The sequence below is a fragment of the Cottoperca gobio genome, chromosome 3 (assembly GCF_900634415.1).
Source record: "Cottoperca gobio chromosome 3, fCotGob3.1, whole genome shotgun sequence".
Classification (NCBI taxonomy): domain Eukaryota; kingdom Metazoa; phylum Chordata; class Actinopteri; order Perciformes; family Bovichtidae; genus Cottoperca; species Cottoperca gobio.
This window is the reverse complement of record NC_041357.1, coordinates 9,812,133-9,836,257: the sequence shown is the minus strand read 5'-3', so window position 1 is coordinate 9,836,257 and position 24,125 is coordinate 9,812,133. Positions and strand designations below refer to the sequence as shown.

General features: G+C 40.5%; 1 protein-coding gene across 3 annotated transcripts in view; it reads left to right on the top strand.

The window, feature by feature from the left end:
* The window catches only part of mapk8ip1b (mitogen-activated protein kinase 8 interacting protein 1b), a 63,931-nt gene that overhangs the window by 28,683 nt on the left and 11,123 nt on the right, over positions 1 to 24,125 (top strand). For all 3 annotated transcript variants that reach the window (XM_029428250.1, XM_029428257.1, XM_029428243.1), the window contains 4 exons: positions 10,111 to 10,368; positions 17,127 to 17,208; positions 19,344 to 20,477; positions 23,396 to 23,471. In XM_029428250.1, the coding sequence (XP_029284110.1) occupies positions 10,111 to 10,368; positions 17,127 to 17,208; positions 19,344 to 20,477; positions 23,396 to 23,471 (1,550 nt within the window). The remainder of the gene's footprint in view (positions 1 to 10,110; positions 10,369 to 17,126; positions 17,209 to 19,343; positions 20,478 to 23,395; positions 23,472 to 24,125) is intronic.

The following is a 24,125-nucleotide window of genomic DNA, read 5'->3' as shown; positions in this document are numbered from 1 at the left end:
AAACTAAACGCTTACGTTATTTATCTCATTTATGTGCACGTTTCAGTGTTTACTGCACGGGTGTCAAACTCAAGGCAATTATATCCGGCCCACGAGAAAATGTCATATGTCTGTCATAACTGGCCCGCCAGTTTTGGTAATTACGTCAATGCATGGCACAACTACGGGAAAAGACATTTGAGGAATAATCTAAATATGTGAATGGAATGAAAGTTTTTGGAAAGCAAAGGGAAAGACACCACAGATCTCTGGGACGATGTGAGCTGGACTGTTTGTGCGACATAACGAAGCATCGCACTGTTAAACCTGCAGCTTCAGGGCCGTGTGATCACGGACATGTATGATGCAGTGAGAGCGTTCCAAGCCGAGCTGCCTGTGGGAGACTCGGATGCAGAAGGAAACTTTGGTCACTACGTGTTTCCAAACACTGACAAACATCTCCACCGCTGTGTTCCCGACAGCATTCTGCTGATCAACTGAGAGCATTTGCCGACTTTGCAGCTCAGATATTTTAATTGAACTGCTCAGCAATCCGTTTGCAGTTGACTTAAATATGTTCCATATCTTTTTGCACTTTATGTGTACCCTGTTCCGCCCCCTACACACGCACACACACACACACACACAGCGGAGGAATAGAGAGGGGAGAACTAAAAACAAATCCGCTGCTAAATGTTTTACTTTAAAATGGCACAGTATAATTATTTATTACTTGTTAAGTTAAAAAATGTCAGCTCAAAATTGTCTGCGAGCCATATCGCGTTATCGAAAGAGCCATATATGGCTCGCGAGCCATAGGTTCCCGACCCCTGCTATAAACTGTTGAGCCTTATGCTAAAATCAAATCCCAGAACACTCTCAATGACTGTTTCATTAGTGTTTAATCCATACCAGATGGAGGAGTCTGTAGTAAAAGACATAGTCAAAAGCCACAACAAATTACATCAGTGTTTATTTTTTTAATTGCCGCTTTTTTCATTCAGGTTTTTAACATCCACTAAACTAAGCAAGCTTTTAGATATTAACATTTGAACAAATAATTCCCTGTTACATGAAAGTATCACCTTCAGCTCTGCACCCACTCTGCAGCTTTTAGGTTCTTCTTGCTCAACGTTTTTGGTTCTCTGGCTGCACAAAGTTGCTCCAGTTTTACGGCTCGTCGAGCCTGCCACATAAAACTGAAGGGAACTGTTTTCAGAAAAGAAAGCTCTGATAAACCCAAAGTAAGCAACTACCTATTGTAAAAAGTGAAACATCTGAAGTCAGAAATCTTTATCAGGAGCTGGTCGAGAGGTAAAACGAGAGTGCATATTCTTCAGGTGGACACAACCACACGACCATCAGGTAGTCTGTGATTCTGTGAGGTTATCTGTCTTTTTTTTACCTATTTTTTCTTGCAAATGCAAAGATGTGCATAAAAACATAGTTACTCTCAGACTGTTTACTATTGGAAAATAGTAGTGGGATCAGTGAATGGAGCTCTGTCTCTCCATACAGTAGAGACAGAGCTTTATATTTGCTTTCCATTTAAAAAGTGCACAGTGTATGGTGGATGCCCGGCCTGTTTATAAATGTATGAGGAGGGGGTGTAGCTGAAGGACGTCGGGGGGGTTGTTAGCACTTTATGCAGAGCCCTCACTATACGTATGTACACACACAAGAGGGGTGACCTCATCAGTGAGCTCATCACCCCAGGGGAGTTTCAGGATACATTTTGTCTCATTAATAATGGAAAGTCACATGGAAGAAGCTTCACTCACCCCAGACAGGCGTGGTGTCTGCCTCTGCGGGGTGTGTGTGTGTCCAGGGGTTTATAGGGAGGGCTTAGGTTTGGGGCGTGTCCAAACTGATGCAGACATTTTATTTATTGTAAAGCTGTTACAGGTCAAACTGGGTTCCAATCACATTAGTATTTTCAGATCGTTGTAGTGTTATAGTTTGTACAACATTTTGAACAATATAAATTCTCCTGTGCATCGCTGCCATCCTTCATCAGTAGGATGTTTTCTTCACTATTTTCTCTATTGTGGCTCTTCTGACACAACTGTTTCCATAAAAGTGCAGAAGCTCTTGTCCTCCAGAAAAATAAAGTTCCTGCTCCCACGGGCATGTCCCAAAGGCCCAGGAACTGTCAAGTCTGGAGTCTGCAGAACTTAGCATTGTTGACTAATACCCATTATTAGAGGTTAGTACTTTACTATTGTCAGGAACTACTGTTGCAGAGATAGCAGTGCAGAACTTCACTGGCTGGTCCAAACCTCAACGATGCAATGTCTTGTGTACAGGACTCAGAAATACAGAATGTAATCAAGCAGTTGCCAGTAGTTTCATTATTAGGAATAGGAATTGGAACTTCTTGTGATATCTTTTGAAATAAAATAAAGTTATGTTAATATAGATTTTCCAAATAGCCTTAAAATAGCAAGAACTGTTGTACTAATGAAACATAATTTTATTTGCTATTTATATAATTTCTCAGCTGATCACAACCAATTATGCAAACAGGTGTGTTGCTTTTTTGCCATTTTCCATTTCCATCGTGTCTTTAAACCCCATGTCCAACATCTGTTAGAATATCACAGTTTCAAAACAATAAATTACAAAGAAGAAGTATAAAGAGAGGAACAAAAGCACAGTGATTCTGTGTTACTTTCTCAAACATTGCCTCTATTTTAATCTTTGCTGCTCCCTCAGATTTGGTGGAACCACAAACATGAATGCACTAAATGGACTTTTAGTTCCAGAATTTAGTTCTTGGTTGAACCGGCTCATTGTTTGTGTACAGAAGCTGGAAACTGAAAGAGAAATATGGATTTTCCAAATGTACCTTCACATGGCTGTAGTTACAGTATATCTCAAAAGTGAGTACACCCTTTAGATTTTTGCAAATATTCTGTTATATCCTTTCAGGGGATAACATTATCCTACTGAAACTTTGATATAACTTAAAGTAGTCAGTGTGCTGCTTGAATAACAGTATAGATTTATTGTCCTTTGAAAATTACTCAGTACACAGCTGTTAATGTCTAAACAGCTGGCAACAAAAGTGAGTACACCCCATAGTGAACATGTCTAAATTGTGCCCAAAGTGTCAATATTTTGTGTGACCACCATTGTTATCTAGCACTGCTTTAACCCTCCTGGGCATGGAATTCACCAGAGCTGCACAGGTTGCTTCTGGAATCTTCTTCCACTCCTCCACGACGACATCACGGAGCGCACGGATGTTGGACACCTTGCACTCCTCCACCTTCCTCTTGAGGATGCCCCACATGTGCTCAATTGGGTTTAGGTCTGGAGACATACTTGGCCAGTCCATCACCTTAACCTTCAGCTTCTTCAGCAAGGCCGTTGTCATCTTGGAGGTGTGTTTAGGGTCATTATCATGTTGGAAAACTGCCCTACGGCCCCGAAGAGAGGGGATCATGCTCTGCTGCAGGATGTCACAGTATATATTGGAATTCATGTGTCCCTCAATGAAATGCAGCTCCCCAGTGCCGGCAGCACTCATGCAGCCCCAGACCATGATGCTGCCACCACCATGCTTGACTGTAGGCAAAACACATTTGTCTTGGTACTCCTCACCAGGGTGCCGCCACACACGCCGGACACCATCTGACCCAAACAGGTTTATTTTGGTCTCATCAGACCACAGGACATGGTTCCAGTAACTCATATTCTTGGATTCATTGTCTTCAGCAAACTGTTTGCGGGCTTTCTTATGCATCGGTTTCAGAAGGGGCTTCTGTCTGGGGCGACGGCCATACAAACCGATTTGATGCAGTGTGCGGCGTATGGTCTGGGCACTGACAGGCTGACATCCCACTTCTGCAACCTCTGCAGCAATGCTGGAAGCACTCGCACGTCTATTTTTGGAAACCAACCTCTGGATATGACGCTGAGCACGTGGACTCAACTTCTTTGGTCGACCCTGGCGAGGCCTGTTCCGAGTGGAACCTGTCCTGGAAAACCGCTGTATGATCTTAGCCACTGTGCTGCAACTCATTTTCATGGTGTTGGCAATCTTCTTATAGCCAAGGCCATCTTTGTGAAGCGCAATAATCCTTTTTTTCAGCCGCTCAGAGAGTTCCTTGCCATGAGGTGCCATGTTGTCCAGCATTCAGAGAGAATTGTGCCCAAAACACCAAATTTAACAGCCCTGCTTATCATTTACACCTGAATCCTTGTAACACTAACGAGTCACATGACACCAGGGCGGGAAAACAACATCATTGGGCACAATTAGGACATGTTCACTATGGGGTGTACTCACTTTTGTTGCCAGCTGTTTAGACATTAACAGCTGTGTACTGAGTAATTTTCAAAGGACAATAAATCTATACTGTTATTCAAGCAGCACACTGACTACTTTAAGTTATATCAAAGTTTCAGTAGGATAATGTTATCCCCTGAAAGGATATAACAGAATATTTGCAAAAATCTAAAGGGTGTACTCACTTTTGAGATATACTGTATGCAGTTATGAGGGCTAATGTGGAACAGCTCAAGTCCAGAATGAAGCATAAAGAGATTTGGTGTTCCTCAGAGACATGAATTGTCAGCATGCATTATCACAACCACTCTGTGTGTGTGTGTGTGTGTGTGTGTGTGTGTGTGTGTGTGTGTGTGTGTGTGTGTGATAGAAAGAGGGGAGAGTGCTTCCATGCATGTGTGCAGGGGTGAATGGATTTGATTAACTTCCATTTGTCATGTGCTAATGGTTGAAAAGTCATATGTCGGGGTGGGGTCAGCTACAATGGGCAATAACATTAAGTGACTCAAGGAACACACTCATAACCACAGAGTTGCATCTACACAGACAGATATACTATACTTGTAGGTATTTTGCCTAGACTCTCCTCTATTGTCACATTAGGTTGTGCAGAGACATGTGTACAATTAAATGTTACATCCACAAAAGGTTATTGTCTTCACATTAACCAAAATACAATTGTGCATGCCTTTTTGTTGACTGTACAGTTTGAGAAATCAAACGCATCACACAATCTTTCTGCAACATACAATGCTTTATTCCCCAAATGTTTTCAGTTGTCTTGCCTTCATCAGTGTGGTATCTGAGGTTGTTCCCTGCTTATTTTATATGTAGTCCATCACTTAGACTTACAAGTTATACATACCAGTATTTCAAAACAACATTACGACAGTACAGTCTGAACTTCCAAGACTAAACACACTTTTCAATGTAATGCCCAGAATATAAAGACATGTAAAATATACATATTTTTTTATAAACATTTTAAAACATTAAAGGTTATTTCTATACATTTTCTGATTCTGAAAAAGTTGTAGAAACATGTAGACAAAAATATGGTCAGTACATATGACTTTAATTAGTCCATTAAGACATTTTATCAGGACTAATGGCAATGTAAACTTTATTTTTGGCTGCATTTGTATTTGAATTCAAAATTGAGTAGGAGAGGTCTTTTTGTGTTTGTAAATCTGTTACAAATATACCTTTATAGATACGTCTACATTTGGTTATATATAATGTACAGCATCACTTTGGGAATATTGTTCCAAAACCTTTGTGCCAATAAAGAGGATTGATTTTATTTACCTATTTAAAGTGCTATAATAACAGTGCTTAACTACATCAATACACTTCAGTAAAAACAGATCTCATTAACCCAGATAGGAAGAGGGGAAAATAATACACAGAGAGAGAGTGAGCAAGTTAGTGAGAGAGGAAGCACAGTACAACAAGAAAGAGCTGAGCAAGAGACAATATGGAGAGAGGGTGTCAGAGAGCGAGAGGGGGCGGGGGGGGAGAGAGGAGAAGGGCCAGCAAAACACTAACAAGAGGAGAAGGAGACCTATTTCCATGGCAACAGTGTTTCTCTCACCTACCCCATGTGTCAGAGATGGAAACACATGCAATACAGTTGGCGCGCGCTCACACACTGCCCCCATGGATACTGCTCACGTCATGTCAGCCACACATGGTAACAGCAGAGAGGAAGCTGCCTCTGTCTCTGGTTCTGTTAAGAGCGTCATCCACTATCATAAGCGCCTTTGAGTTATTAGAAAAGCGCTATACAAGTATAATGTATTATTATTTTATGTTGTCGTTTACTGATATTCATGCATTTCCATTGACACCGGCACCTTGTTTACTGCGAGTGATCAGTTTGCAGCAATATTATCCCATTGTATCTGCCATTTACATGGTTTAGAGTGAAGGGACTTTTGTCTTTGTCGTGGTTAGCGTGAGTTAATTTAAAGACATATCACCTGATATAATTGTTATGGTTATATATTAACAAACAATTGAAAAAATGGCAACATTAGCATTCATTTGGACTCATGTTTTTATCCACTTGATGAATTTAAGTTCAGTGTTCACTTTAGCTTTAATTTACGGCAGAGTAAAACAAAAAACTTCAAATGAAAGCAACATTTATTTTATTTGACATATATACCTTCAGATCCTTTCAAAGTTTTACAGTATTTATGAATCCGAAATGTGATACTCTGTCAAAGGAATCGGATTTCCCTCCACCAGATCTTGATTTTATACAGTATATGGTGTTTTTGGACTTTTCAGGAATGGAATTTGAATGTTTATTCAATTTTAATTGTATTAACTGTATTAGTTCTATTTTCTTTGCCACTGGATAGAGCTCATCAGCAGGTTTTGGGTGGTTTATCATTTGCAGCCTTTTTCAGTCTTATCTTGTTATATTTGACCTGTTGGTGTGTGATTGCGCTGCTTGGGCTGATCTGTTTGCACGAGAGCCGAGCATCACAGCAGCTTCAGGGCAGCAGCGTCTCCTCAGGCTCCTCATCGTCACTGAGCCCCTTGTATCCTAGCAACAGGGGCCGGGGCTCTCTTAAAGGGGCCAGTAATAATTTAAAGGTCATAGAAAATGAGAGGAAGAGTAGAAGCCCACTGTATCGATCTTCAGCAGGTGAAAAGGGGAACAGATGGCGAGATGGTAGTGAAAACAGGAGAACATTTATGGCGGCAGATTGGCTGCCCTCTGATTACAGGCACAGAGACAGACAGACAGACAGTGGTGTGATGTGACCATAGAAATAGGATGAGATTAGAGCGAACATTAAACTGTTTGCCCTGATCATTTGACTAGTTTAAAAGAAAATGGCGCTCAGCACTGTGCATTGATCATAGAAATAGAATGAGTTAGCCTGCTACAATGGTTACAGTTCTTCTGAATGGAAACGGTACACATAACAATGGCATTTGAATGTCCGTTCTACTGTCATTCTATTTCTATGGATGTGACTGAGCTGAAAATACAGGAGGAAGGGTGACAGGAGCATTTTCTGACAGCTCATCGGATAGGGGAGTGATTTAATGGTACTTGCTGTAAAGGATGGATGGATGGATGAATGGATGGATGGATGGATGGATGGATGGATGGATCAATGGATGGATGGATGGACAAAACAGGCAGGATGGGTGGAATGGAAGAATGTATTAATGGATGGATGGACGAAGGGATGATTAGACGGATGGATGAATCGATGGATGGATGGATGAATGGATGGATGGATGGATGGATTAGTGCATCGGTGTACGAATAGATGATACCGGGACGGTGGACAGATTGAATAGATGGATGGACTGACCATAAATGGACAAATGGAATATAGGATAGATGATTTGGAAGGATGACTATATATTGGAAGGAAATATAATTTATATTTATAATTTATATCCAGATTGTGCTATGAAGTCGCTCACCAAACAGAGGATTGATATTGGATGATTTTTCAAAACCTGAGATTACATCTTTTTTTTAAATATATTATTCTTATAGTATCTATGCATGTCAACTATTGGTCATGCAGAATGACACAAACAACACAAACGCAAACTTTAGGGGTCTAAAAGTCTGAAGAGGTCTGAGGACTAGCCATACAGCAGTAGCTATTAACTATAGATAATATATAATACAACATAAGTTCTGCCCTTACAATAATTGACTTTTTCTTATGCATGTGTTTTTGAGAGAGCTTTTCTCTGCTATATTTTATTTCAAACAAACATTTGGGTTTATGCCCAGCTTCCATTATTTACACCCTGCAATGGGGTTTGTAATGTATTTGCCTGAGACTGATGACCATCTCAGCGTAAAACAATGTACAGTCTACATTTGGACAAACATTTGAAAACAGACATGTATTGTATTGTTATTAAGTAAAAGATGTAGACTCTCATAATTGTCAGATTTGATTAGATTTTTCATTCTATTTGTGTTATAATTCTTATTAGGTTGACTCCTTAAGACATTGGTGTTGTGAACGTGTATATGTGTGTGAGCATTACTGTACCCACTTGTTTACCATGTGGAGCAAAGATGGAGCTAAGGACTGTAATAGGCTTAACAGTGACTTTTTTGTCCATGTCAAAGCGTCTACATCTACGTGTGTGTGTGTGTGTGTGTGTGTGTGTGTGTGTGTGTGTGTGTGTGTGTGTGTGTGTGTGTGTGTGTGTGTGTGTGTGTGTGTGTGTGGCTGCAGATAGTGATGGTAAGTGAAGCAGACTGTGCTGTCCCAGTGTCCTCTGACTGACTGTCTAACAGATGATGCTTGTGCTTGTCACTTGCTTTGATTTCAGCAGCAAAGTAGAAAACAGTCAAAGTGAATCTCATCACAAAAAAAACTGCTCTAATTTCTTTGAGTTTTTGGCCAACACGTTGCCTCGTGGAATACGTGAAAATAACAGAGCCAAGCAGAGATTTAGAGTGGGGGGGATTTCATCTTTCTGGGCCAGAGCTAAGAAAACAGCAGAACAAGACTATGAGTCTAAAGCCAAGCTAGAGGCTCTGTGAAGCTGCATTTACAGTAGGCACAGCTGTGCTTTGTCATCAACATGCTAACATGTTGTTGTTTAGCAGGCATTATGCTTACCATGTTTACTTACTCAGTTTAGCGTGTTAGCATGCTAGCATTTGCAAAATAGTTCTAAACTCAAAGTACAGCTGAGGCTGATGGGAATGTCATTACTTTTGAAATGATGTATTATTATATACATTAAAGTATTGGACAAATTGAAATGTTTACCTGATAGAGCACTGGATGAAAGGTCAGGAGATCAAAGCTATTAGAATGACCTATTTTGTCTGTACCTATTTTTTGGTATATAATCTACACAAAGTTTTTAAAGATATTTCACTGACCATATGAAAACTCACCAACATCACTTGAAATGATCCTCTAGGTACCATGAATATTATGTGCCACATGTTATGGTAATCCATCTAATAGTTTTAGTATAGTTCTAATTATGTTCTGTCCTTTGATTTTATTGTTAGAAGAAGATCAATCTGCTTGTTCATATATCGTTAGCAACATATGTACTAATAGCACCCTGTCTAAAGCAATAAACAACAGTAATAATGCCAAATAACTAGATACCCTGATCTCAGTGCTATAATAAAGAGTAAAACACCCGGTAGTATTAATAAGTGGGCAAGTTTTCTGACTTACTTAGTAGAAAGAAGGTTTTTTTTTTTTATCACTTATCACTTTATTTGATGTATCTTGTTATCGCCTCCTTTGTCTGTGATTTCTTATTGTTTTCTTCTATCAACATGACAAACATTTGGTTATCTGATCCCACTTTGGCAACAAACTGCTACCTCATATTCAGTGTCAGATGAAAATGACGTCACTGGGCTGGATACGTCAGTCACTACTGATTGGTTAGGGCAAAATAACAAAAACATTAACACAATGTGATTATCTGGCTAGGTGAGAACTCAAACAAAACTACATTTAACAGCAGTCTTCATTTAAAGAGTGAGACTCAAATAGAAAAAAACCTGTGAAACTGAATGCTGATTAGCAGAGCGGAAGGAGTGTTTATTCTCACTTCATTACTGTTTGTAAATGCTGTCATGTGGAGAAGCTGATGCTGGGAATAGTCTGTCTCTGCTTTCTGCGCTCTGCTTTAAGCAGCTCAGTGTTGGCCGTGAGAGTGTTACAGGCAGAAAACAGAGCAGCCTCTAATTGGCCGGCTCAATCTCCTCATCCCATCCACACACACTCTCTCTCTCTCTGTCTGCCTATCGCTCTCTTTCTCTGCCTTGACTGACGGTTTGTTTCCTCCAATCCCTGCAGGGCCGTGTGAGGCGAGGAACCAATAGCATGTCGGGTAGGGCAGAGCTGGGTGCTGTCGGCCAGCTCCAGGCAGAGATGCTGCACTTGGAACTCATCGACGGTGCTGACGGTTACCGTGGTGACATAGAGTCCTCGAAGGCGTCCGCCATCGCACCCCCGCCACTCACCACGGACCCTGCAGCACCTCTTACCATGGATACCTACCGGCCCAAGAGACCCACGACCCTTAACATCTTCCCAATTGTGCCGCGCACACAGGTAAATATTGATCAAAGAGCACGGGGAGTGGACTTTCAGTGAATAAGATTAGATTGTTTTCTTTCTGTCCATGTCTTGCCTCTGTGTTCTTCCTCACACACACACACACATATGATTTTTTAAAATGTAAATATGAATGAACAACCTGTGTGACATCGACATTGAGTTCACTACAAATGATTCTCTGACGGGATGTGTTTACTGGACTGAACAATAGCCTCTATTGTCAAGACACAGAGATGTTTTTTCCTTGGTGCCCGTCTCTGTTCGTGTTTCAATGCTGCTCGAGCTCGTGACCGTGTGCTCGCTTGTACTTCAATCTTTATGAGGACCCATCTCAGCTGTAAACCTTTAGGGGAAAGACATGTAATGGGTTGTTTGAGTGTTCCATTTAGGCTTAAGGTTAGAATTAGTTTAGCTTAAAGGTTAAGAGCGATAGAATGTATGTTATTAATAGGGGTCCTCACAAGTATAGACTTACAAACACAAGTATATATGTTTGTTTGGAGCTGTGTATGTGTGACAGTGTAGTTATGCGGCACTAGTGTTGATCAATGTCTGTTGATCTCAAGTGTGTCCGTCCACGTCTGGTCACTAAATGGAAATACTACTTGTGTGTGTGTGTGTGTGTGTGTGTGTGTGTGTGTGTGTGTGTGTGTGTGTGTGTGTGTGTGTGTGTGTGAGTGTGTTAAAAACAGACTACTATATTTACCTCCAAATTTAACAACAAAATATATTGTTTGTTCTGCACACAAGTGTTTTCTGATTTTTTTTCAAATTCCCTGTAAAAATAATAATAAATACATTTCATGATGTGACATCGTTATGGTTGTGGTTTGGTTTGGGTTAGGCACACAATGGACTTGGTTAGTTTTAGGGAAAGATCAGGTTTTGGGCTGAAATGCTTTGTCGCCATTGTTACAATAATATACAATATGTGATTAAAGTTTGGGGACGATCATGGTCAATGTGACACTGGAAACAAACAGCAGTCGCCCATGTTTTGTTGATCCATTCCCTACACGGACTTTGTCATTCTATAACATTGTCACATGATTTTCCTGATGCTGCCCTTCTTTTTGGGACTACAGTTTCCAAGTTCATACAAAATACACCTCATGCTCACAAAAACACAAAAGGAAATCATTCTAACACATACCTAGAGAATAATTCAGCTTGTTTACAACTCTACTTCTCTCAGTTCTGATAATGTTGTGTTCACCCAAGTAATTGATGAGAACACATTTGGATGGCAAAGAATATGAGCTGTCAGTTGTTATCGCTGTTATGTCAGCAAACAATTTCCTACACATTTAGGAGACACAGAGCAATATTAGCATGTATGTGTTGACCTGATGTATACAAGACCAATATTCACTTGCAGCTCTGGCTTGAGCGGCACTAACTCCTGATGGAAATATGTGTCTCTTTAGCTGCTAAATGCTATAGCCTACTGTGTTCACAAGCTAACTTGTCTGTGTCCCTTTTAATGCTGGACAGGTGGTGTACAGTGTTCAGAACGTGTTAGCTCACCCTGCTACTGCTGAAAATGAGTTGAAGTTGATGAGAGAAGTTAGAGTAAACCACACAGTAAATGTACTTACATTTTAACTATGCACTAAAAGAGGCTTACAAGCTCTGTAGAGCTGCAGAGTTGGTCCTAATTCTCTGCGAGTTCATCACTGTGAGCGACCCCTTTCACATCACATGCAGCCTACCTTGTAGAAATGTGAACGCCTATGTGGTGATAGTGTTATGCAATGCATACAGTAATGTAAGGTGAGTTCTCCTATGACTCTAACATACACACACAAATGCCCCCACATTGTGGGCTGTCACCATGATCATCCAAGCAGCTCTATATTTGTCTGCGCTTTATTCTTTGCTCAGTTTCCATGAGGTGGAAACAAGCCTACTGTTCTTGCTGCTGTGCTTTTGTTCGTGTGTGTGTGTGTGTGTGTGTGTGTGTGTGTGTGTGTGTGTGTGTGTGCGTGCGTGTGTGTGTGTGTTTTTGTGTGTGTTTGAGCTGTCAGAGCTGGAAAGTATAAAGGAAATAATTGCTCGGAAGCATTTTTTCTTCTTGGGAAGTCTTCCTGTCTCCTGGGACATTGTTCACTCTTCATACAGCAGCTAGCAAAACAAAACCTGATATTTCCATGTTAAATGGGTGAAGTGGCCTTTGCATGAACTATGAAGACATGAAGCAACATACAAAATATTATTAACAGCAGAAAATCTTGGGGTCATTGTGATTTCTGAACTTCTGGTGTAGCTAAATTATATTTACAGATTACGTTTTAGTGTTTGTAATACATGTGTCTGTTTAATGTGAGGATATAGCTGTTTGCTATGTGCTATGACATTCACCTTTAAATCATTAGCTTTAATTGATCTCTCACAGGCTCAAAAGCTCAAGCTAACTGAAGCACATAAAGACCAGAATACATTTTGCTCTGGAAACTGCTGTTAAACGTATATGGACATATTTTGCATTTGATTCAGGAATTGTAACTGGCTAGCAATAAAGGATGAGGTCTTAGTTACATTAATATGTTGATTATGTACAAAATTGAGAAAAGTCTATTGTTTTGGGATTTTGTTGGAAAGAACGCTTTGTTCCACTGCTGTAAAATATAATAATGTCCCCAACATCTTTAGTTGATTACATCAGAACAACTTCAGAGTGTTCTTGAAAATATTGTTTTTCAGTATTTGGAAGCCTCTTTTTTATCATGAAAATAACTTTAACTAGGATAGCCTAGCCACTCCACCTGCATGTATGTATGCATAAAGTGGCTCTGCTGCAGATGACGTAAACTAGCAAGTTTTTTTCAAATCAAGATAAGATGAGTGGGGAGAAAGAAGCCTTTTGTACTAAGCGCACACCTGATGATAGATCTTCACAATACATGGATTTCTAGCATAAGCAAATTAATTAAATGATCCTTTCAGCCTCACACTATCAATGCTGTTTGACCTGTTTTGCAAAAAGCCACCAGTACAGATTTGGATGTAAAATAACCAAATAACTCACCCTTACACCAAGTCTGTAATGTACAGCACAAAATAGGGTTATAACAAAGATAGTGTGTTTTTGGCAGATTTCTTTATTTTTGTCCAGCACAGCTATAGTTGAGAGACTACAACAGCTCCACCAGCTCCAGCTGACAGTGAAAGCTTTAGTCAGACGGTGCAGACGCAGCTCAAATGGGATGAGATAGTTGAGTGCTGATGATCTCCAGGCAGTTTTTCTCAGAGTACTGTAAGAAGAGAAAGTGAGAGAGACAGCACACACTGGGTGACTGTTTCCAGGTCAGTGGATCTGTAAAAATGCAGAAATATACAATTTGTTTTGCCGCTTTTGACAGACAGAGTCCTGTGGTTGAGGAAAAGCAGCTCTGACCACTTATCTGAGGCTTTCTGTAAAACAGTGTTTTTAGATCTAAAATACTGCAGAGTGCCAGAGAATTACAAGGTGAAAAATCGTACAAAACCTCCGACACTAAAACACTTTTTTCAAGCAGGACTGAGACAGAAGAAAATAAATAAATAATGCAAATATAAATAAATAAATAATAATACATTTTCAAGGAGTACATACAGTGAGTTGCATCCAGGCATCAAAAATAGAAGATTAGCCAAAGCATTAAAAAAAAACAATGAACCCACAAAATGTTTGAAAAATGAAGAAGACTTATGCACAATATAATGAGCTCTATGTAGAAAGAGAGGCAGGTTGTATTTCACAGATGAACTCCTCTGAAGCTGCTTGAGTAAAATGATTCAGACAGAAAAAAAGATCAGACATCCATCTCAGGAGGGATTCCTCCGTCTTAATCCAAGTCCGACTCTAATCTCGCACCTGGCCACGACACATTCCTTATGTTGAAGTACTGTGATTTGTAAGGTTTACCTACATACACTCTACCCAAATACAGCATTTACATGGGCAAAGACAATATCAAGAATTTGGTGGAAAAGAGGCAAAAATGAGTAACATTTGGTTTGTATATATATACATTTCTTTTTTTTTGTTTAAAGCTCCATCTGCTTTTCAAAACTGTAGATTTGCTTTTTTCTACATTATTTGTCAGACATTTAGCCTTTTATTGGCTAAATGAACAGATAAGTGAGAAAAGGAAAGGGAGTGTCAGACAGGGTTTATCATTTACCTCCTTTCAGTTACTGCAGATGGCAAATCCAAAAATGGTCAAAGGGTGGAGCTTAGGTGGGAATGGCATGAAGCAAGCATCCCAGCTGAGTGTAATAGGCTGATACCCCTGTCAATCAACGCAAACACTCCCCAAAATATACTTGTGTATATTAATTCCACTTTATCACCAAGTTAATTGCTGAGATCTGAGAACATGATGACATCTCTAAAAAGAAACCACATTCAACCACTCAGAAGTTGTGTTGCACACAGCCAAACAACATAGTGATGTGTTATCAGAGTCACTCCCATGTAGTCATTAATACACACACACTCGCGCTATATCTGCGTCACTGCTCTGAGCAATGATCTTTTTATCCCTATGGTCAAACAGACCTTTGCTTTTCTCAGATCCATGCTGCTGTCTCCCACCTACTGATTCACACATTACCAAGGCAACAACTCTGTCTCCGCCCGGTACACGTAGATGGGAAGTGAGTCATGCATGGTGGTGGGTGGACAGAAGAGGAGGATATAATCTTATTTTGGATGACACGTCGTCACTGGAGTTTCCACTTCTCCTTCCATCTGTGAAAATCTCCCTTCACCATTTTTGTGTCCCTCTTACGTGGGTCTGGGTATCAAACCTCAATACGCTTCTGCTACCGACTGAAACGTGTCTGTATCACCGAGTCACAAAAAGTGTATTTCTACGATTTGTAATCTGTAATTGTGACCCACAATATTGACATATCATAAATAATGCTTTAAATTGAATATTTACTCCCCTTTTGATCTGATTTTGTACCAACTCTTGAGAAACAATATTTCTGAACTGAAAACAGCTGCTTGCTGCAGCCAAAAACTACACCAGGAAAACAGTACGAGTGAATCCAAACCGTGAAGTTGTGGGCCGGACTGTTAAACTAAGAGCTGAAACTCACTCACTAAAGGGCTCAGTAAAGCTGGGTGGAGCTGCAGATTTGGCCGGTTTATCACTATGAGCGACACCTTTCACATTGTCACTGTGAACATGTCCACAGTGAAATATCGTGATGGATGATGATATTGTTGTTGGAGGGTCGTCCATAAAGGTACTTGTGGAAGCCTCCTGTACACAGGCAGGTAAAAATGACAGAAGGATAGGAGGGACGGGAAAAATAAACTATTTATTGGCAGCGAGACTCAGCCTTTTCAGGCAGGTTAAAACAATCTTCTCCGTACTGGCACGGCCCAACTCTGCTTAGCTTCTCGGACAAGGTCCAGGTGTCCAGGGTTCATCTAAACTGATCAAATCATGTGGGCACAAAACTCAATCTGCGCACTGTTGATAAATCAGTATTTTAACTTCTTAATCACTCAATAAATGCAGTTAGCACCACCCTAAACCTACGCCCCGGTGTTGGTTGGGGGGAGGGGGTCAGTGGTCGATATCACCGTTCATCGGTCCAACCCTATGTATTGTTATAAAAGTATTATCATCATTGATATACAGATTTAAGTAAGGTATATGTATTGGAAAAAGGATAGTTTTGGTATTGCTGAAACTCGTGTATTATATTGTCACTAATAATTATTTTTGTCTTCTATGGTATGACATGTCAGTGGCAATTGTAACTCACTTACAAGACTAATTCCCTATAAATCCGATCAAATGAAAGTGAAATCTCTCCCCACTGTTGAAAAACATGAAATTGTTTTTATGATAAGGTACAATGTAAGTCAACACTAGGCTGCAAGAAGTATTCCACTCCCCTCTTTTGCTGAGAGCATGAAATCTGATGCACCTCTGACTGGGTGTGCGCGGTTGAATATGCAACCTCACTCTGCAGTGATGTCACTGCGTATTTACCACACCCTGTAGTACTCTTCTACATCACTGCAGCGCGGTGAGAAGTTATGCTAGTGAAGGTCAGCAAAAATAAGGTTTTCAAACGGTGCTAAGTTGCTCTCTAAACAACATTGTTCAATTATTCCACTCTTTTCATTAGGTATGCTATTCAGCCATTGTTTTTTCATGGAAAACATTTCCATTTTTGTATCTGTCTTCATAAAAAAAGAATAAAAACTAAGGGAGGTGAGACAGTTCTTTAGCACAGGGAAAAAATAAAGTTGTGTGTTTTGTGATTTGGGTGATTCGACCCTTGTATTTAAGAAGTATAGTATTTAGATAAGACTCTCGCCCATCCATCAACAACTCCCCCAACTCCCAGTGTGTGTGTGTGTGTGTGCGTGTGTGTGTGCGCGCGTTTGTGTGTGTGCGCGTGTTCCCAGTAGCTTTGGTAGAGGTCTGGTTCCCTTTAAATGCACCTCACGAAGCACAGACAAAAGAATCCCTGCTCATTCAAAAGAATAAAAGCTTTGTGTGTGTATCTGTGTGTGTGTGTGTGTGTGTGTGTGTGTGTGTGTGTGTGCGTGTGTGTGTGTGTGGGGAAAGAGAGAGAGAAAGCGACAGACAAAAAGTTGTGTACATTGAGTGTCTGGACCCAGAACTCAGTGAACAAACTTCTCTCATCCCCTCTCTTTTTGTCTCTCTACTCTCCATATATACTTCTTTCTCACCACTTCCCTCTTCTTCTCTTCCTCTTTTTCCGCGTTTCTACAGGACACATTAAACAACAACTCCTTTGGGAAGAAATACAGTTGGCAGGAGAAGGTTTCAGGCTCGTCCTCGCCTCTTAAAACAGGTGAGTTTTTCTTTCCCACCAGACCTTCACACCATGAAGCTCATTTTGTGGTTAAGCTGTCTGAATGTTCTCGTTCCACTGGATGTGCGGGCCAGAATGTTGTTTCTGATATTATTCATCCTTGTGCTACTAACACAGCAGCTGGATGTGTGTGTGATTTGCATTGAGTCTGGCAGGTTTCTCTCTGATCCTCAGGGGAAAGTGTTAAGGCTTGGATTAGCTATGTTGAGCTAAGTGTAGCTAACTAATGCAATGTTATATACCGTATGTGTGTTAGCCAGCTCGAGGCTAGCTGGGAGCTGTCATAGTTCATTGTTACAGTTCTTGTTCAGAGCACCATTTGAGGCGAGACTGCCAATAATTCACCACTGATGAAAAAAGTGATACATTACATTACTTGTTATGTCAATTATTAAAAAAACACACCCAGAGATAAAACCTTCAAACATTAGGATAAATCAACTTGCCTTTTACGCTTCCTTCAAGTCATGGTGGCAGAATACAGAGTGGAGCCTTCACACAATTATCTGAGATGGTGACCTCATTGCTAGCCTTGCATTCACACGAAATACATTGAAGTTCAGTCAAATGCTAAGCCAAAATTACTTATCTAATGTTTGTCTCCCTAGCAAAGAGAAAACAGGATACAGTGTAAGGCAATATTTTTTATAATTTGAATAAATTCTAGATATTATATCTTATATATTATATATATATATATATATATTTGTCCATTTGGCCGAAGCAGAAGCTTTTCCACCAAAAACTGCTTTGGCCTTCTTTACAAAGAAAGCTAGTTAATTGTTTGATAACATCAAACTGAAGCATGGCGAAAGATTGGTTTGTTTTCTTAAATAAGAAAATTAAAGGATTTCAACAATGCAACGTGAAAGCATTTATCTTATTGATGTATTTAATAATTGTATCTTACTCAGGATAACCATTGTCTGATACGCTAAACCTCCATATATAAAGACCACATAACCCTCCCTAAATCAGGCTAATTATTAACTAGCTAAAGCTAAATAGAGCATAAATAAAACAATCCAACTATATACAATCTCAAAAGGTTGCTCGAAATGACACAATGAACAGGCAGCAATGGAAGTGAAGAGAAAGAACTGATTATTATTATTATTATTATTATTGGACATTGCATAATGCTACAGACCACATATTACTTACATTGTCCAAATTGCAATATATTTATCCTGGTCATTGTTAATGACATATCCATTTTACAACATGGGCATTTCAAAATCCAACATTGATTCCTATGGAATTAGAAGAAAAACTGAGATGGGATTTATTTTATTTAACAAATAAATATTCAGGAGCTGCTTTTTTTCAGGGGTGCCTTAAGTTCATGTTTTCCACCATTCTTGGACAGTTTATGTTTGTCTTTATTCTCACAGTCACAAAAATTGTTAATTTAATAGGAAATCCTAGATTTACTGTGATAAAACATGCAGATTTTCTTTTATGAACACAAGTGGTGCCATACTTATGCAAAGTAGCAAATTAAATCCTATTGCCTCACAAGGGCCAAAGTCTCATGAGTTAAAATTGTTTTAAGGAATCATCTGAGAAAATTCTACTAAATTTGTATTGCAAAGTGATTCAATGCAAAACATGTCTGTGCAGCCCAACATGGAATTTCAGTTGTTTTCGTTTTGAAAAGGATCATCATGAAATACCATCTGTGACAAACTTTGATTCCTTTCAAGGAGAGACAGTAAATGCTGAAGTTTGTTGAAACTCGAACAGAAGTCACCTGTCATTAGCTCTCCTGTGGCTTCAGATTTAAGTGCTGCATTATCCACAGTGAAAATATCAAGCCTGGATTTGCTGGCGCTGGATTATGACATAACACATCAATCGCTTTCTCCTGGCCGAACTATGACTTTGATGACTAATAGGGATTTAGCTGCGTAATCCCAATATATGTTACCTAACCATTTCCACTTTTCTTTTTGTGCTTTGCTCTATCTGTGCATTTGTTGCCATGTCTGCCTCCGTGTCATGTCTGCATTTCTGTATCATGTATATTTACTGTGCGTGTGTCTGGTCTTTATGTGTGCTTGTGTGTCTGCGTCTGTGTTTCTGTGTTTTGTTTGGTTCTGCTCTTCCTCCAGGTGAGCGCACCCCTCCACGTGAGCACAGCTGTCTGAGCGACGAGGACAAGGTGCAGGGCGGGGGAACACAGACCAAAGACCGCGGGACTTCCACTGACGCCCCCTGCAGACACAGCCACACCTCTGGACACACGAAAGGCTCATCTACAACGGCTGCGACTCGCTCCAAGCTTCAGGAGAAGCCGCCCGCGCCACCCCCACCACAGAACTATACACCAGTTCCTCTATACCCAGCAGGCAAGGCAGATGCAGGTGGGTACCAACGGGAGAGGATCTGCTACAACACAGACGTTCATCTAGAGCCCACAGAGGAGATCTATCTAACTCCTGTGCAGCGCTCCGCCGACCCACTAGACCCCCCCAACGCGCAGGACCGGCCTTTCCTTTCGCAGCAGACTGAGCAGGGCCGCATGTCCATCAGCTCGGACACAGAGGGCCCGCCTCCTTACCAGCCCCTCCCAGACCGGACAAACACCTCGATTTATGAGGAGGACGAGGTCTATGTCCCCCCACCTTCATATGCTTCTTGTGTAGAGGCCCTCATCACGCCGCCCAGCATTGCGCCATCATCACGCTCCTCCCTCACGCTGGACCTCAGCCTGAAGGGGGCAAGAACGGGGGCCGGGGTCATGCTGAGACCCGGATCGTCGGTGGAGTACGTGGATGCCACAGATGAAAGCTACTGCGGGGAGGATGAGGATGTTGACAGAGTAATAATGGACGGACGGATGAGGAACGGGGGAGGAAAGGGGGACAGAGGTGGCAGCAGAGTCCCACTAAGGACTTCCATGAACTCGGAGGCCAGCGGCCTTTCGTATGACTCTGTCAAATACACATTGGTGGTGGATGAGCACGCTCAGCTAGAACTGGTCAGTCTCCGGCAGTGTTACCAAGGCTACAGTGACGACAGCGACTCGGCCACCGTCTACGACAACTGCGTCTCTTCTCCCTACGAGTCAGCTATCGGGGAAGAGTACGAGGAGGAAGATGAGGATGATGAGGACGGCATTCAGATAGGAGGGGTGAGGAGAGAGGCAACAGCTTGTCTGTCGGAAGACTCCACTCCAGAGGTCGACCTGCACTTCTCCAAGAAGTTCCTCAACGTCTTCATGAACGGACGCTCTCGCTCCTCCAGTAAGTCACTGCTATGATAACAATGAGGTTTTTTTATATTTCAAATTTGAGTATTTCATTTTGCATACATTAACCACATGTGACATACTGTATGTCGATAAGGGAAAAATATTAGTATTAAAATCATGACAGCCATAACAGTCAGCCATATTTCCCGGCTAATCAACATCATGTAAAGAAGGCTACTATTACAAAATTACAAAATTCATGTTTATTTTCTTGTAAATTATGAAAATTAGGATTTTTTGATAATGATTTTTGCCATTTAGTATTTTCCTTTTCGTTTTTAGCTACAACTATGACACTAAATAAGAAGGCGGTACATTTAAATGAATATGATTGCAGGCTAAAGCGAATAATCTAAAGTGTAAGTGATTTTTTTACAGTATGCAAAGACAAGCATACTTGTTTGCATATGGGGTAGCCTCACAGTGCCCATATGAACTCCCCCCCCCCCCCCTCTCCCCCAGAGTTATGTGTGAAACAACCAGGAAACACATGGATACAGCAGGCTGTTATTCTGTGTAATTCCCTTTAAACATGGAGTGATGTGAGTGAATGCTGTCTGGCTGAATTTGCAGCGTGGTGGGAAAGGCTTAAATGTGGCTGATAAAGCAAAGCCACACAGATATTCAGGAGCTCGAATATTCTCGTAGAGCACTGATCATCATCCACATGACATGTAACTCTGGATATAGGGACTGTCTCTCTGCACTGAGTTAGATTTAACTTTATCTTGTAGAATCACATCTGAAACTGGTTGGGGAATAGTAATTGGACATGTGTTGTTGTTATCATACCAGAGCATCGAACATAAACAGTATGAACATTGGATTCTCATCAAAGTTATGCTAATTTAGGCCACAATACCCAGCACAGCGTGGAAGCGTTGTAAATGAAAGCTGGAGTTGTTGCTGCTTTGTTGACATCTTTATCAGCATTCTGACAGCAGCACGTTCAGGGCACAAACCCAGCTGGACATGTAGATGGCCTGCTGGGTGGAGGTACACTGAGCCAAAAGCAGCTTGCAGTTTCATGGATTTGCCTCTCTGCTTTGTTGTCCGGACCAATCACACATTCAAAACACAAATTAGTTGAGTCTTGTTTTAGACATGAAAACATTGGCAGTGCTAGAGAGGGTGTTTGTAAGGACTGAGGAATAAAAAAAGCAATGACACAGGCAGTGAATGGCTTTATAAAGTATATTTTTCTATATTGTCAATCAGCTTAATCTGCTACATGTTTTGTCACCACTATGTGTATTTTGACTGCTTCAAGTTATAATCCTAGGGCTTCATTGCAGAAACTACAGAAAGTCTGAAATCTTATCTAATCTATATTTAGGATGACATATAGGATTTTGGTATTACAGAAACATGTTTCCAAAGTGCAAAATCTCATCTTAAAACAGAAATGTAGCTTTTACAGAACATTACTGATTTACGGATTAGACCCTGTCCCAAAAAATGGCTGCAGCACTGCTGTCATGTCTGTTAGGCAATGACAATGAAGATGAGGAACAACATGAACTCCAAAATATAATGGTTGAAAGGCTACTCAAACAATGGCGCTTTAAAATAACAAGACCATCTATTAATGGGTATATACTCTACATGTGTGTATATACAGTATATATATATATTAGGGCTGTCGAATTAACCCGTTAATTTCGATTAATTAATCACAGAAAAAATAACGCGTTAAAAATATTAACGCAGATTAATCGCGCTCCTAGATGCCCCTGACTTTTGGTCCGACAGCACGGAGCACGGAGCTCTGACAGCACCCGTCCCCGGCGCCCGTCGCACGGAGCTCAGAAAGCACGGAGCACCCCCCCCCTGACAGCAAGTATTGTTATATGTGATTAATCGCGATTAATTAATCACAAAGCTTGTAATTAATTAGATTAATTTTTTTAATCGCTTGACAGCCCTAATATATATATATATATATATATATATATATATATATATATATATATATATATATATTCCTATCTTGACTGCCAAGACAATTAATTTGATCGACGTACTACATCCGGCTCTGGAGAGGCATGGGGCTCTGCAAGTGTTCGTACAATTCACAAATTTGCTTCGATTGTTTTGCACACCCTATTTTGTTGGAGAACATTGTTGATTGTCTTTAGTGTTCTGTATTAAAACAATGTAACCCAATGTATTCTCAAAAGCAGAATAACAGGTGTGTTTGCTGACCCCAGTGTTTGAAATACAAGTTTTCTTTGGAATAGGAGTCTGCAAGCTGTAATACTAAAACAGTACTCGACCAGGTTAGCACTGTGATCCTATACAAATTGATGCAGGAAAAACCAGATATCATCTTTTTGCATCATCATCTTCTTTCTTCAAGTCCGACGAGGGAGAGGATGATGGATGATTGTAGGATTTACCTTCATTAGGCTAATTCTCGCCTAGGCAAAACCAGGGGACATGCATTGTGTATGTGTGTGTAAAGCAGCCACAGTAGTGGCCAGGTTTTAGGATTCCTATGAAAGAGACGGAGAGAGACTTGTCTATAATGTATGTGTGGCCATTTCCTCTAATAGTCCTCGCTGTCCTCTTGGACGGCGTCCACGTGTTTCACAGACTCATTAGAAACACCAACGCAGTTTATCTGAGCAGTGCAGGAGGGGGTAACGGATGTCTCAGGGGAAAGTAGGTATAAATACACAATGCTCATCTGTTTCATGCCTAATTAATGTGTGATTCATAGGTCCTAAAGAATGCACGTGTACTTTAAGCAAACACAATGAACTAATTGTGTTTCCTGTTTGTATGGAACTTGTATTGCATTTTGAAGTCAATCATCTTAGCAGAATACAGAGTCTGACACTCCACACTGTATTACTGTTGTGTGTAATCTTTCCCCCTTCTTTCTTTTCTTCTTCTCTGGTTTTCAAGGTGCAGAATCCTTTGGCTTATACACTTGTCTCATAAATGGAGAGGAGAGGGATCAGAGCCACAGAGCTGTATACAGGTGAGAAGAACTGCATTATCATCATCATCATCCCTACATCTAAATGTCCCATACTGAAGTACTAAATGTTGCACCAAGACTGAAAACATACATAGTTTATCATTCTTAATGAATATAATTCACACATCCCATGAGCAGTCAGGACCATGGTGGTATAGCATGAAGTACAAACATAATATACAATACAATCAAAATATACTACTTACACAAAGGTATAGCATTAGTCAAAAAGGCTTTTTGCCAGCTGTAATAAGACAATTATTTTGAAAGTAGATGGATGGTTTAAATAATACTGTGGCAAATACTTGTGATATCAAATGTGATACTCATCTCCCAGATGGTTGTCATTACAAATATTGTAGACCCTTTGATTGCTATGCAGGCCTTCTATCAGACAGGTTATAAACAAATGCACAGTTTAGCTATATGGTCAAAACATAGTTTTTCAGAGGTCAGAGTATGTGCGCCTGAAATGTCCATGTTTATTGATTAATTTTCAAATAAGTAGTTCAGATAATGTCTCCAGAATGCCACAAACGTTCATCTGAATGCTCATATTTCCTACTCTGTCAGACTCCTTGCCATGTCTCCAGACCTCAGGCAGTTACCTCAACCACCATTACATTTAGTATTTAGTTACTATCTGAAAGCAGC